This window comes from Erinaceus europaeus, chromosome 1, assembly GCF_950295315.1.
Source record: "Erinaceus europaeus chromosome 1, mEriEur2.1, whole genome shotgun sequence".
In the NCBI taxonomy this organism is placed as follows: Eukaryota; Metazoa; Chordata; class Mammalia; order Eulipotyphla; family Erinaceidae; genus Erinaceus; species Erinaceus europaeus.
In genome coordinates this window covers 194,975,458-194,990,778 of record NC_080162.1, presented here as the reverse complement: position 1 = coordinate 194,990,778, position 15,321 = coordinate 194,975,458, and the positions used below count along the sequence as shown (strand labels likewise).

The following is a 15,321-nucleotide window of genomic DNA, read 5'->3' as shown; positions in this document are numbered from 1 at the left end:
TGATACAGCAAATCATAACAATGGGATTTTCAAAGTTAACCCAATTGCCGAATAATTGGATTATAGAAATAACTATCTATCGCCTTCTTAAACCCTAAGACAGCAAGAACCTCCCACTTGCTCTATAAAGCCCATATTTCTCCCAGTCCTGGAACCTCTAGGGTAGGGCTCACTTTCCTGCATGCTTCTCTCAGTTCATACCAACTGATACTGCATCTGCTGATCCCAACCTAATCAGTGCAACATGTACCATCTTGGCATGCTTCACCTCAGACTGCGTCCAGAGACGTCAGGCCTGGAACGTCATCCCTTCAGCCTTAAATTTTTTTTCCTTATTGCCAAAAATCAAGACCAGTTGGAATGGAGTGGGTGGTGCCTTTGATGCTGTCTTCTGTTTTCCAAATTCAACTTTAGTATATTAACAGTTCTTTGCAAAACAGTCCCTACAAGCAAAGCTCTAGCCTATTTTATCAACCTCTGGTCACCTTACCCCTTCAGAGCAAACAGAATAGCTGTTGGATCAATTTGCATTCCCACCATTGGGGATGAAAATTGGGGGTATGCAAGTTCCTTTTTCTCCACCCACTTTTTAGCACTTATTGTTTATGGCCTTTTATACACAGACCTTTTTCATAGCTATTAGTTGATATCACTTTGTTTAAAACACACGAGTCACATTTTTATTTATGGAAGGTGAGTCATCCCAAATTTATAGAATGTTATGTTATCTTAATATCTGAAGTACAAGGAAAAGATACATAATTGATACATAAATACAAATAAAAATATCAATAAAATACTACAGTTGGTAATGCTGATGTTCAAAATATTTTAAGTATAGGGAAATTTACAATGGAGTAGATGTAGCACAGAACTCTGATGGTGGGAACTGTGTGGAATTGTACCCCCATTATCTTACAATCTTGTTAATCATTATTAAACCACTATTAAAATTTAAAAAACATTTTACCAAAGCATTATTGTACATAGGGAATGCTATCTTACAGTTTCAATTTTCAGTTCCTTCAACTACAGGTTAATTCAAGATAGAAACTATTTAAATAAAGCCCAATGCCAATCTACATTTGATGAATTATTATGTGTTTCATTTACAAGGATTTTAAATGGGCATTTTTATCCAATTTCATTTTTATCTAATTTCAACTTACCACAGTGAGTACTACATTTGTCTCTAAAAAAAATCTTTGCACTAATATATTTTCTAGTGAAAATATAGATTAAGTAGTTGAAACCTAGAATATTTAAGTTTTCAGCAAAATTACATTAAAATACAATGGGCCATATTAAGCCATCTTTAAGGTTTTCTGGACATGGAGACTGTCATTTTAAAATCCACAATACTAGATATTAGAAAGATGTAAAATATTTAATTTTTATTTTTAATATGCAGTTTCACTAAAACGTGAATTTGTACCTTTCTTATAATGAGTGAGTTATGTATACATATATATATATATTTTTTTTAAAGGCAGTTTCCTTAGGAAAAAAAAATCTGCCAATTAAAATATCTTCATTTTGGAAAATAAAGACTTTTCTCTGAAAACCTGAAGTACAGTTTTTGCTACATATACATTCATTGACTAATTTACACACAAAAAAAAAACAGTTGTGCTTCTAAAACCTGGAGCCAGTCTGAGACACCATCTGGAAACTGTCACCAAAATGTTAAGATTCACAAGCCAACATCAGTGAACAGAATGGAACTTAATCAGTTCCACTATCACTAAATGTGTCTGTCTGTCCAAAGAAAATGAATAATGGTGTGTTTCAGTCCTGTCACATCACCTACTATCCCCCCTTTCCAACCATATGCTCACAGATGTTTGAATTTATATTTAAACTCAACATCATTTAATGGTGGCAAAATACCCAAGCCAGCACGAGACTGATCCAAAGGGGGACATTTAACATGGCTCTCCACGAGCTCCAGTTCAAAACAGGTAAGCATCAGAATCAAAAATTGTTTGATTTCATGGACAGCAAATAATCTTCCAGGACACATTGTAGCTCCTGATCCAAAAGGCATATAGTAATACTTTAACTTGATTCCATTTCTATAGAAGTTGGTCTTTGTCTTCCCATCCTCATCCAGATAGCGATCATATTTAAAAGCCTACAATAAAAATACAAAGGATACAAGCCTCTAAGTTAGTTTTTTTATGACTTATTTTTATTGCATTTTTAATAAGAGAGATACAGAGTGAGGAAAGACAGCAAGGAAGAAAAAATACCAGGGCACTGCTCAGCTCTGACTTAAAGCGGTTGGATCTGTGACTTCAGAGTCTCAGGCAGGCAGGAACATCTTTTCCATAACCATATGCCATCTATGCATCCCCACCTCTCCATTACTGGTTAAAGGAATTTTTCTCTTTCTGACAGGAAGGTGCTAAGTCATTTTCTTTTCTTATCCAATCTATCCGAAAGATGGCAAATACCACCCCCTCAGTGCTTAGTGATAATTGATGGGAACAGGAACACTTTATTACTTTTCAGTTCCTGCTGGGATGGCCAATGTCTGACTAAAAGTTAGACAGAACGTGACAGAAGGGTTCAGAGACTAAATTAGACATCAATATATGGGCTGTTAAATTTCTGGAATTGGCTGAGAGCAAGCACATTTTAAAGAAAAAAGAAAAGCAACATTTTCATACCAGAAACTGCAAACATAGCTCAGTAGAGAATACGTGATATTAAATATCAGGAATAAAAAACTGAAATGTCAGGTTTCCCCCAGATTTGGAAAAATATTTTTAAAAATATTTAACATAGAGACCAGGCGATGGTGCACCTGGTTAAGTGCACACACTACAGTGCACTCGGTTCAGGTCTATAATCCCCACCTGCAGGGGGAAAGCTTCGCGAGTGCTGAAGTATAGTTACAGATGTCTCTCTGTCTCTTTTCCTCTTTCTCTCTCCCTTCCCCCTCTCAATTTCTCTCCCTGTCTCTATCCAATAACAAGTAAATAAAATTTTTAAAAAAAGATCTGACATAATATTTGTCAAATACAATACTTGACATAACAACCACATCAGTTCTGCTGTAGGACACTTCCTCTTTACTTCTATTTGAACAGATATCACGTGGGTCTGGGTCTTCGAGAATCACTTACCAAAGGGTCTGGGTAAATTTCTGGATCTAAGTGCATTAACTGTGGATAGAGAGCGATGATGTCATCTTTGCGAATATTAAAGGAGCCTTCCTGGAGGTGCAAAGTGAAATCCTCCTTGGCAGTCCTAATGTTGAGGGAGGCACTGGAAAGTCTCAGAGACTCCTTGATGATACTATCTAAATATTTGAAAAGGAAAACGGGGAGGGGAGGGAAGAACAAAGCAAGTATTAAGAAACTACATGCTATAGAGTCTGAAATACTTCTAGCAGGCAACAACAGACCACAACACAAAGGTCAACAGACTGCTGGGAGCCAGTCAGCCAAAACTCCCCAGACTTTTTTCTGTTACCACTATACTGTGGTCAGTGATTCAGTTAAAGATACTTTTTAATCCGATAATCTGAGTCAGCAATGACCTTGGTAGTAATTAAAACAAACAAAAATAGAATATCATATTCTCATTAAATATCAAATTACTGGTAAGAATGATAAAGAGAGAGAGACAGGCAGAGTAGGGTCCCACAGAGAAGTAGTTGCGAGTGTGGGCACGAATCGCGTATCAGCTCTCAGGAGTTTGTGCAGCAAGACGGTAGCAGCACTTACAGGAAAGAGGTCCTGAGTTCAAACCTTGATACTTCTTGTGCCAGACTCATACTCTCGTTCTTTCTCTTATCAATAAATATATAAATCTTTAAAAACATATATTACCGGGAGTCGGGCTGTAGCGCAGCGGGTTAAGCGCAGGTGGCGCAAAGCACAAGGACCGGCATAAGGATCCTGGTTTGAACCCCGGCTCCCCACCTGCAGGGCAGTCGCTTCACAGGCGGTGAAGCAGGTCTGCAGGTGTCTATCTTTCTCTCCCCCTCTCTGTCTTCCCCTCCTCTCTCCGTTTCTCTCTGTCCTATCCAACAACAACGACAACAACAATAATAACTACAACAATAAAACAACAAGGGCAACAAAAGGGAATAAATAAATAAAAAATAAAAAATAAACAACATATATTACCAGGGGAGGAGTTGGGCGGTAGCGCAATGAGTCAAGCAAGCATAGTGTGAAGCGTAAGGACCAGCTTCCCTAACAAGGATCCCGGTTTGAACCCCCGGCTCCCCACCTGCAGGGGGGTCGCTTCACAAGTGGTGATGCAGGTCTGCAGGTGTCTATCTTTCTCTCCCCCTCTCTGTCTTCTCCTCCTCTCTCAATTTCTCTCTGTCCTATCCAACAACGACGGCAATAACAACAATAAAAGTTAGCAACGATAAACAACAATAAAAGTTAACAACGATAAATAACAATAAAAATTAACAACGATAAACAACAAAGGCAACAAAAGGAAAAAAAACAGCCTCCAGTAGCAATGGATTCGTAATGCAAGCACCACGCCCCAGTGATAACTCTGCAGGCAAATATATATATGTAGATATTACCAGGGGCAGGGCGGTAGCACAGCAGATTAAATGCACAGGGCGTAACGCGCAAGGACCAACACAAAGATCCCGGTTTGAGCCCCCGGCTCCCCACCTGCAGGGGGGTCGCAAGTGGTGAAGCAGGTCTGCAGGTGTCTTTATCTCCCCCCTCTGTCTTTCCTTCCTCTCTTGATTTTTCTTTGTCCTATCCAACAATAATGACATCAATAACAATAATAACAACAAGGGCAAAAAAACGGGCAAAAAATGGCCTCCAGGAGCAGTGGATTCGTAGTACAGGCACCGAGCCCCAGCGATAACCCTAGAGGCAGAAATAAAATAAAATAAAATAAAATAAAATAAAATAAAATAAAATAAAATAAAATGAAGATTATTACCACATTGACACTATAATTGGTCCCAACATTCAATGCTAGGTAGTATCTTGACTGCTCTCCCACTGACTTGTTAGAAAAAGCTCACTAGTCACAGAATTACTGTAAGGTCAAATAGACTACTCATACAAAATATTTAGCACCATCTCTAGTCCAAGGAAATGCATAATATATAAGGGTGATTATTTTTAGCGAGACGGTAAATGAACTAGCATAGTATGAGTGTACCTAGTACAGGCATGTCATTTAGTTGCACTGGATTCAAACAAATAGGACTGTGTTCAGAACTGATTTCCTGACCAGCATTCTTTAGAGTTAAGTTCACTTCTTCCATAGCTGCTTTCATTGCTTCAGGACTCCTATTGAACAATAAGAAAAAGGAAAAATGTAGATTAAATAGTTCTGTTTTGTTTTTTCCTACACTGAATGGTCTACTAACAAAAAGGCCTTTCCTGCCTTTAAAATTGGGTGGCTAGTTGCCAGGAAGTGAGGAGAAGGGATACTTCCACATACTAATTACTCTATTTTGGTAACTGTTTTTCAAGACATAGAAATTAGCAAGAATTAGTGCGTTAAAGGGTGTTTACTATATACAAGTATAACTTTGACCAAGTTTTTTTTATATAAGTAAATTTTTCTACTAAGGATTAAATGGTAAAATGTATCATATATATCTAGCAATCAAGAAAGAGCTAGAATATAAGATAGCAATTATAAAGGTCTGGTTAAATTACAAATGGAAATTTGAATTGCCTCACAAAATTCAGACTATGTTTTTAGGTAAAACCCAAAGCTTTTCCACTGATGTTATAATTTATTGTTATAGCACTCTCATTCATGAAATATTTCAAGTTCAGTACTAAGGATCCAGCTCCCCACCTGCAGGGGGAGTCACTTTGCAAGCAGTGAAGCAGGTCTGTAGGTGTCTATCTTTCTCTCCCCTCTTTGTCTTTCCCTACTCTCTTGATTTCTCTCTATCCTTATTCAATGGCTACAACAACAAAAAATAAAAAACCATTATACTTTACAGTGTTTTAAATGAATGCTGCAACCTCACTATAGATATGGAACTTTGTGTCAAGATTTCACAAGTAAGAATTTCGGAAGTAGTTACCCCTTGAGAGAGATTAGTAATTAGTTTCCATACTTTGGACTGTGTTAAAGTACTTTTATATTAGAGCTATAAACTTACTCTTACTTAGTACTTCCAATCATACACAGTAGTAGTTTTATACCTCTAAGATACCAAATATCTACGTAAGGAAAGACTGAATGAACCATTTGAAAGTCAAATTCTCAAAAGACTCTTTGGAAGAAATTAGGTAAAATGTCACAGCCTTTTGTCATCACTGCATTTTGTTGTAACAGCTGTCAGGTGAAATCTAGGTGGTGGCACACTCAGTTAAGTATGCATATTACCATGCACAAGGACCCATGTTCAAGCCCTCGCTCCCCACCTGCAGTGGCAATGCTTCATGAATGGCGAGGCATCTCACCCTATCCATCTCCCTTTCCTCTCTCAATTTCTCTCTGTCCTGTCAAATATAATAGAAAGAAAGAAAAAAAAGAGGAAAAAATGATATGCTGAGAATGGTGGATTTGTTGTGCCAGCATGAAGCCCCAGAGATAACCCTGGTGGCAAAAAATGTGAAATTTAGTTAAGATCTGTTTTTTTAAAAAATGTGATGCTTGATCAATAGCTATCAGAGTTGGTCAGAACTATAAGACAGCAATTAACCATTTTTCTTTTAAATCAAACTGTTAAATGTCCAAATGAACAGGATAGTCACTGCCCTTTTAGCTGTCAGCAAGTCAGTAATTACTTAATTTTATAGTTTTGAAGTTTTCTAATTATGAAGGCTGAATGCATGCATTTGAGGTATCCTAAGGGAGAGCCTATAGTTATGGCAGTGACATCAGGGCCAGCGGCCTGAGTTGACCCCATTCCTTGCCTTAGACAGTCTACTTCTGTAAGATGTATGTGCCAGTGACAGCTGTTGATGTGTGAGAATTGCTCATGTGAGCTGACAGTGTGTTCATTTCAATCTTGAAGGTTCCACAGATATATTTTTCTAGTGAAAAATGTTGAATCTTTGTTTTCACAAAAGTGGATAAGTTGTCAGTTACCTAATCATTTGAAATAAGCTCCAGAAAGTTGCTGGGATGGTATTTGCCAGTGATGCCCAGAGGAGAGCAAGGTGTGACTTGGCCTTCTCCATGTCGTCTAAGGTATAGAGCGTGTCATTCATGAACCTAATAAGTTCTGAGATGTGGTATCTCTTCCCAAGGTTCTGGTTCTTTAAGCCCTCTGCCAGTTTTTCCCGGGCATGGTGGGCGGTCTTGAACACATGAATGGGAAGACCTGCTACCAAGGCTGGAAATATTTTATCAAATTGCTTGAAATTATCAAGGTTACTTAGGATAAGTGTTTTCTGTGCATCTTGCCCTGAAAGATCTCTTCCAAAGAGGGTTAAGTACCCAGCTTCAAACATTACTCGGTAGCAGAAGGAATACATCCCTTCTGTCACCCAGACAGGCATCTTTGACTTAGAAACAACCAGAAGTTTCATGACAAGTTGAAGATTTTCCATCATGACTTCCGAGAGGGAATTCAAGGCATCACCTTGCAAGGTTTTTATGAAAGTTTTGTTTATATTTTCAGTGGTATTTCCATCGCTTGGGTCAATGCTTCTGTGACCAAATGCCTGTTAGTAAAGAAAACCCGTTGAGAATAATTACACCTATCTGATACTCGCAAGTGACTGCAAAACACTACATTATTTCAAAGTTCTCTACTTGTTAAAAAGAGAGGGAATTCAGAACCATGGTGGTGGGAACTGGGTAGAATTGTACACTTATTATCTTGTCATTTTGTAAATCAATATTCAAGCACTAATAAAAATGTAAAAGAAAAAAATTAATTTTAGTCCTAATTTTTTTAATTAAAAAAAATTTAAGAGAAAGGGAATTGGTCTTCCTAGCTACAATTTCACAAAACTATACAAACAGATGACCAAACCATAACCCATGTAAGACCAAATGTAAATCCCTGCTCTTCAGTGAAAGTGAGCTCAACTATTTAGGTCATCTGTTTCTTATTGTTCCTGCCTCACTGCATTCACTGGCATAATCTGCTATCAATCAATATGCTGGGTTTTTTTTTTCCAAAACACTTGGGATTGAACTTGAGTCCTCAATACCTCAGGTATGGAAGAGTGTTTATATTGCCTTTAGTCTATTCCCCCCCACCATCAATAGCATTTTTTAACCACTAATTTTCTTTTTTATATAATTTTTAATATTTATTTATTTCCCCTTTTGTTGCCCTAGTTGTTTTAATTATTGTTGTTATTGTTATTGATGTCATCATTGTTGGATAGGACAGAGAGAAATGGAGAGAGGAGGGGAAGACAGAGAGGGCGAGAGAAAGATAGACACCTGCAGACCTGCTTCACCAATTGTGAAGCGACTCCTCCCCCGCAGGTGGGGAGCCGGGGGCTCGAATCGGGATCTTTACAGTGGTCCTTGCGTTTTGCACCACCTGAGCTGAACCCGCTGGGCTACCAACCGACTCCCAGTATATTCTTTTTCCAAGCATTTCCATGTTGGAGTAATTCATTATAATGTACTCTTTAAATATAACCAAGTGACTTAAATAGAATCACATATCCAAAGGGTGGAAAACAAATGAACAAGATGCTATATAAATGCAAAACTAGTGACCTTTGCAGAAGTAGTGAAATGAAATTTTTTCCAATCAAAGTATTTTCCATGGCACAATACTTTCTGGTATGACAAGGGATTTGTAATAAAGTGAACATAGTTCCCCATGAGTTTGCAGGTGAAAATATGACCATGCTTCTTCTGGTTTGCTCTCAGGAACTCAAGAGGATTGGCACCAAACTGCAGAGCGCATCCCAAGTACGGAACCAGTCCATTCTCCAGAGGTGGTTCACCCATTTGTCTACAGACACAAACATACAACAGATGTGGAAAGAATGACATTACTTATTATTCACATCAAGTTCTAAAACTTACTACTAATTTTAATTATCCAAGTTCTATATCCTTATTTGCTGGAAAGGATCTGCTCTCTTACTAAAATAATGTCTCTTATTAGCTTAGGAACAGGATGTGTTGGTAAAAATGACAATGGCTCCTCGACTGGGAGACAGCATAATGGTTATGTAAAAGACTGTTATGCCTGAGGTTCCAAGGTCACAGTTTCAATCCCCACATTCACCATAAGCCAGAACTCACAGTGCTATGGTCTCTTTCTCTCTGCATCCCTCTTATTAAAATAAAGAAGACATTAAAAAGAGAAACTTTAAACCAACACTTTTTTATGTATGTCCAGTATATGCTGGGGACTTTTCCCAATAATGAGAATAAAAGCATCAACAAGACAGAGGACCAGGAGTCTGCTAGAGTCCCTGGCCATCTGTCTGCAGGGAGCTTCATGGATGTTGGAGCAGTGGTATGGTGTCTCTTCTTTTATCTCTGTTTCTGTCTCTTTCTTTTCTATCTAAACAAAAATAAAAGAGAAGGAGAGTCCACAAGGATCAGTGGAATCATGCAAGCCATAGAGATAACCTTGGTTGGGGAAAAAAAAAAAAGTCAAAGGCTCAGTGAGACCAAAGAACCCTTGTTTTTAGTGTAGAGATAAAGTTATAGTCTAAGACATATAGTTGTAAGTGCATATCTATATATACTTAGGACAGAGGCAGAGAGGGAAGGGAGAGGGAGAGGGAGGGGGAGAGAAAGAGAGGACATAGAACTGAAGCTTCCTTCAATAAGGTGGCACTGGAGTCAAACCTGGGCTGTGCACTTGGCAACACAGCACACGAAGTGACCTATTCTTCTGCCAGCCCATGTTCCTATATTCTCTAAGCATCATTAGCAGAGACGTCTCTAACTGCTTTGTTTTCTTCACAGAATACTACCCCATCTAATAATTATTCTTTCTTCAGACATACAAATAAATAGCTTAATTTAAACTAGTAACTATCAGGCCTAAATTAAAATATCCTAGGGAACAAAAAAACTTGCAAAATGTGGACAAAATATAGTGATCGATTTAGCTAAGAAGATAACTGTCAGTAACTTATCTTTTGGAGGTGACGTAACACAATATTGTATAACCACACCCAAATATTCTTTCAGCTGCTCAGAATTTAAACTCTAGCTGTGTATTTACAATTCAGGGCAGTGTGTAACCAATCATAAAAACTAAATGCAAAGTAAAAGTGCTGTCCCAAATACTTAGCAATTTCTCAGGTCACCATGGTTGGTTCTCATTAAGAGGGACAGACAGACTAATGCAGGATCCAGATCCCTGTTCAAAGTTAAGTTGAGACCATACAGTGCACAAATTACAACATCTTTGCATCACCATGGACATATGACAATAATAAAAATGAAACACCGCTATTGTGCCTTTAGAGCTAATAAAAATAGATGTCACTTTTAAAGCTTAAAATCTCAAAAATATTTAGACAACCTAAAGAAGGCAAAGCAGTCTATACCTCTGTAAGTACAGGCAACTGAGCGAATCGTACAGCAAGGAAAGTTAAAGGACACCTAGTGAATAAACTAAAGCACAATTTAAAGATAAACTTTTCTTACCTTCTCCTCATTCCAAGAATAAGCCACAAACAACAGCACAATACTATAACAACCCCCCATATCAGAGAGATGGTCATCATTTTGCAAATCTAATGCTAAATTCCTGAGGAGGAGAATCGATGCTGAAGAACGATGTTACTGAACAGAGGCTTCGGCTAGACTTTTTATACAGAGAAGTCTTGCTCTCCGGTGACTAAAGCAAACAATTACTTGCTTATCCTATTAGAAAAGAAAAAAAAAAAAAGAACCCTGATAACTGGCCTTGAACTAAGTCCACAGATGTCAGAAGAGGTTCCAAAACAATCACAGATCTGCAATACTTAATCAGTTGAAGGTCTCTGAAATGCATGTTGACTTAACATTAGGACAGAGATCACTCCATTTGCAAGTTTTGTATGTCTATAAAAATGAACAAAACCTGTTGAAGAGAAGCATGCCAAATGTAGATGTAAACTAGAATAATTTAAAGAAAATCAAACATAAGCTACCTATCAAACTAGTGATCTTGATACCTTCTGAAGAATAAATCAATTTAAATGATCTATACGAGACACAGTAGTGAAGTTCAAAGGATAGAGAACTAGGTGAAATGGTTCTGCTGCTTCATGTTTTAGGCTTTCACAAAATCATGGACCTTTTACTATTTATAGCAATACGGTACTGGCTTTGTACCTCAAGAAACAAAAGTACCCTATATAAATAATTTCCACATAAAAGCACAGCTTATTTTAAAGATCAAAACTTGGTCAATCATTTTTTCCCCTAACTAAATGTTTGTTGCTTTCTTAATATTTAGAGTAACATAATTTCATTTTATGTTATTTAAGACTACCAGAAACATAACTTGGTAGAAGGTGCAAGTCAACTGTAATTTGCATGCTTACTCAGAAGAATCCATGATAAACTGTTTGGTTTTTACTCATTCATTCTTTATTTCTAAATCCATATGTATATTAATGGAGTACATTTCTGAACACAGAAATCTTCAAAGGTATTCTGGTTACAGGTGTTAACAAGATAACAAATTGTGATATTAGAGATTGTATTTCACTATAAAGGCTAAACTAAAAGAAGATGTAGAGTTTTTGAGTTAGGAGAAGAACAATTTTAGATATGGTGATCAAGAACTATATCTGCAAGGAAGTGCTATTTGCAATATGACAGTTACCAAATGAGATTAACCAAGTTAAAAAAAAAAAAAACATTTAAGGGACATTCTAGGAAGAGGAACAGCAAATGCAAAGGCCCAGAGAACTGAGTTAACTTGCTGTATCTGGAAACAGAAGGAAGATAAGATAGATCATGGCAGAGTAAACAAGGGAAAAATTCGTTAAGATGCAAAGACAAGGCAAGGGTAGATAGCATAATGGTTATGCAAGGAGACTCTCATGTCTGAGGCTTCTAAGTCCTAGGTTCTATCCCCTGCACCACTATAAGTTAGAGTTGTGCTGCACTCTATTTGAAAAAAAAAAAAGACAAAGAAGAAGTACGCAAGAATTGTTTGTAGACAGATGCATAATAGAGAAGACATGTTTTGGAGTGGAACAATTCAAAATACTATTTTAGACATTTAAAAGTTGAGACCTTGTGGTACGGGAGGTGGCACAGTGGATAAAGCATTGGACTCTCAAGCATGAGGTCCTGAGTTCAATCCCCAGCAGCACATGTACCAGAGTGATGTTTGGTTCTTTCTCTCTCTCCTATCTTTCTCATGAATAAATAAAAAAAAAAGTCTTAAAAAAAAAAAGTTGGGACCATTGTAGTTAGTCCAGGATCAATGTCAAATTGATAGTTGAGCAACAGTCTCCAGTTAGGGTTAAAGACCAGGGTCAGAGCAGAAATCCCAACTTATCAACATGTAGATAGTATTCAGAGACAAAAGAATTTCTATAGTCATCTGGAAAGACATTAGAAAGACATCGCCCAGGAGTCAGGTGGTAGTGCAGCAGGTTAAGCACACCTGGCATAAAGCACAAGGACCGGCGTAAGGATCCCAGTTTGAGCCCCCGGCTCCCCACTTGCAGGGGAGTCGCTTCACAGGCAGTGAAGCAGGTCTGCAGGTGTCTGTCTTTCTCTCCCCCTCTCTGTCTTCCCCTCCTCTCTCCATTTCTCTCTGTCCTATTCAACAACGATAACTACAACAACAATAAAAACAAGGGCAACAAAAAGAAAATAAATAAATATTTTTAAAAACTTAAAAAAAAAAAAAGACATTGCCCTTCCATGACAACCTCAATTATAATCATCAAATAAGTAAAATGCAAAAACCTAAGGTTAACTTAAATCCTAAATCTATTCATTCCCTAACTTGAGGCTAGATTCCATAACCCAATACCAATTTGGATAGAAGAGATATTCAGTGATGTAACAATTGTTAGAAAGTCCAAGGTCGTCAGATAAAGACCTTTCTACAAAAACTTGGAAAGGGCAAGAGAATGGCTCACTTAAATGATGTCCTCTTTGGTCAACACCAGGACACCCTATTATCTGGAGCTCTAGTCAGGGAATTCTCGGATTTCGACATAGATATGATGGACCTAGACCACTAATAGATCCCTCTTTCCACCATTACTGGTCACTCCCATCAGGAATGTCATCATAAGTCCTTTTGCGGGCCTCTACAGGACCTTGCCCTGACTGTAGGGCAGCAATGGTAGGGACTGTCCCACTCTCTGAAGAGAAGTTGGGTCAGCCTACTCTGCCACTGGAGGAAGACTGGCTCTTTAATGAGTACAGCCTAGAATGTTTCCAGCTGTGACCATGGACTGCAAGCTCAGACTGACAGTGACTCAGAGGTCACACAGGCTCCTGTGCTAAATATGAATATATATGGGCCCTAGGTCAGATCAATGGGGTAAACAGTTACTGGTATTTATATACTTACCTCATGTTTGGGAGCTACTCTCTGCCCTAATCCAACTTTCTAGCCCTCTTCTCAACTCTGACACCATCTTTCCAAACAATATTTTCAGTCTACCTGCATGTTAGCTATCAGGCTCTTGCAAAAAATTCTAAAGTCATGGGCCCCTTGGAACAGACCCAGAATAGACTTCCTAGCTTTTCCCCACCTGCTCTCTTCCTACCTTTGGGTTCCTGTTTATTAAATGATTTGTCCTGCTATATATCTTACTGCCTTTCAGCCACCACTTTCCAGATACTGCTATGATTCCACCCTGACTTCCTTGGGCAGAGACTGCATCAATGTGTCCTGAAATCTCACCTCTCCAGAGCTCTATCCCCTTAGGGAAAGATAGAAATAGGGTGGGGAGGGGATCCGGTGGTAGTGCAGTGGGTTAAGCGCACATGGCACAAAGCAAATGGACTGGCACAAGGACCCACGTAAGGATCCCGGTTCCATACCCCTGGCTCTCCACCTGCAGGGGAGTCGCTTTACAGGCGGTGAAGCAGGTCTGCAGGTGTCTGTCTTTCTTTCCCCCTCTGTCTTCCCCTCCTCTCTCCATTTCTCTCCGTCCTATTCAACAATGATGACATCAATAACAACAAAAATAACAACTACAACAATAAAGAAAAAAACAAGGGCAACAAAACGGGGGGAAAGCAAAATTAAAATAAAAAAAGAAATAAAAAAATAGGCTGGGGGCATGGATTGACCTGCCACTACCCATGTCCAGCAGAGAAGTAACTGTACGAACCAGACCTTCCACCTTCTTCATCCCATAAAGAATTTTGGTCCATACTCCCAGAGGGATAAAGAATAGGGAAGTTTCCAATGGAGGGGATGGGACACAGAACTCTGGTGGTGGGAAGTGTATGGAATTATGCTCCTGTTATCTTACAATCCTGTTAACCATTATTAAATCAGTAATAATTAAAAAAGAAGAAGAAGAAGAAGAAGAAGAAGAAGAAGAACACACACTCCCAACAACCTGGAAAAGCAAAGCAGAGAACGGAATGGAATAGGGGTTGGGTGGTGGTGTCCCTGGTTAAGTGGACAGATTCCATGTGCAAGGAACTCAGCTCCAGTCTGAAGTTCCCACCTGCAGCATGGAATGACGAAACAACTGGGAGAGCGTTTTGCAAACAGTAAAGCAGTGTTTTACTCTGACTTTCTCAACTTGCCCAGACACAGCTGTGCAGGAATGATAACAATAACTAAGGCAACCAGACCCTGAACAACGGGTCCAAGTCCCACCCCTTAGCCTCGCAGCCTCTGCCTCTCCAACGGCCCTTTTTGCTCTCAGTCCTGCACCCCCTATATAAGCTCGTGCCACTCCTTTTGGTTGGCGCCAGAGTTAACAGAACGAGCTGAGCTCTTGGCCCGCACATAAATAAAAGATTCCTTTCTTCCTCCACTTACCTTGGCTTCAGCCTGTTGCTGAGGAGTTATTCTGATGCAGTCTCTGCCCCCAGGTTTTCCTATGCCCCGCAAAATCCTAGAGTGCCCCCTTCAACCAATCCTGGCCCTACACGGCACCCCTGGTTGTCGCCCAATAAAAAGCCCCCTCACCCCCCCCCCCTCTCTCTGGGCTCTCGGCTCTCCCTCTCTGAGGTCTCGCTCCCTGCTCTCCCCCCTGGTCAGGTAGTCTGGACGGCCGGCTGGCTCCACGTGGTCTGAACCAAACCCCCCCATCCTATAATAAAGATTTGTGTACCCCTTTGCTCTGGACGTCCACTCTCTTCTCCGCGGTGCAGCCCGACACCAGACCGCCACAACAACATCAGCCATCTTGATTATTAATAGAGTTCCTTAACACTCTCTCTTTTCTTTAACTTTTTATGTTTATTTAGTTATTTTCCCCTTTG

At 39.1% G+C, this 15,321-nt stretch overlaps 1 protein-coding gene across 1 annotated transcript; it reads right to left on the bottom strand.

The window, feature by feature from the left end:
- Positions 1 to 676: 676 nt before the first annotated feature.
- On the bottom strand, positions 677 to 10,742 carry LOC103116786 (cytochrome P450 7A1). Its single transcript, XM_007526731.3, has 6 exons — positions 10,558 to 10,742; positions 8,656 to 8,896; positions 7,060 to 7,637; positions 5,161 to 5,291; positions 3,132 to 3,307; positions 677 to 2,134 (listed from the first exon to the last, which is right to left on the bottom strand). The coding sequence occupies exons 1-6, from the start codon at positions 10,635 to 10,637 to the stop codon at positions 1,835 to 1,837; spliced, it is 1,506 nt and encodes a 501-aa protein (XP_007526793.1). The 5' UTR covers positions 10,638 to 10,742; the 3' UTR covers positions 677 to 1,834.
- Positions 10,743 to 15,321: the final 4,579 nt, after the last annotated feature.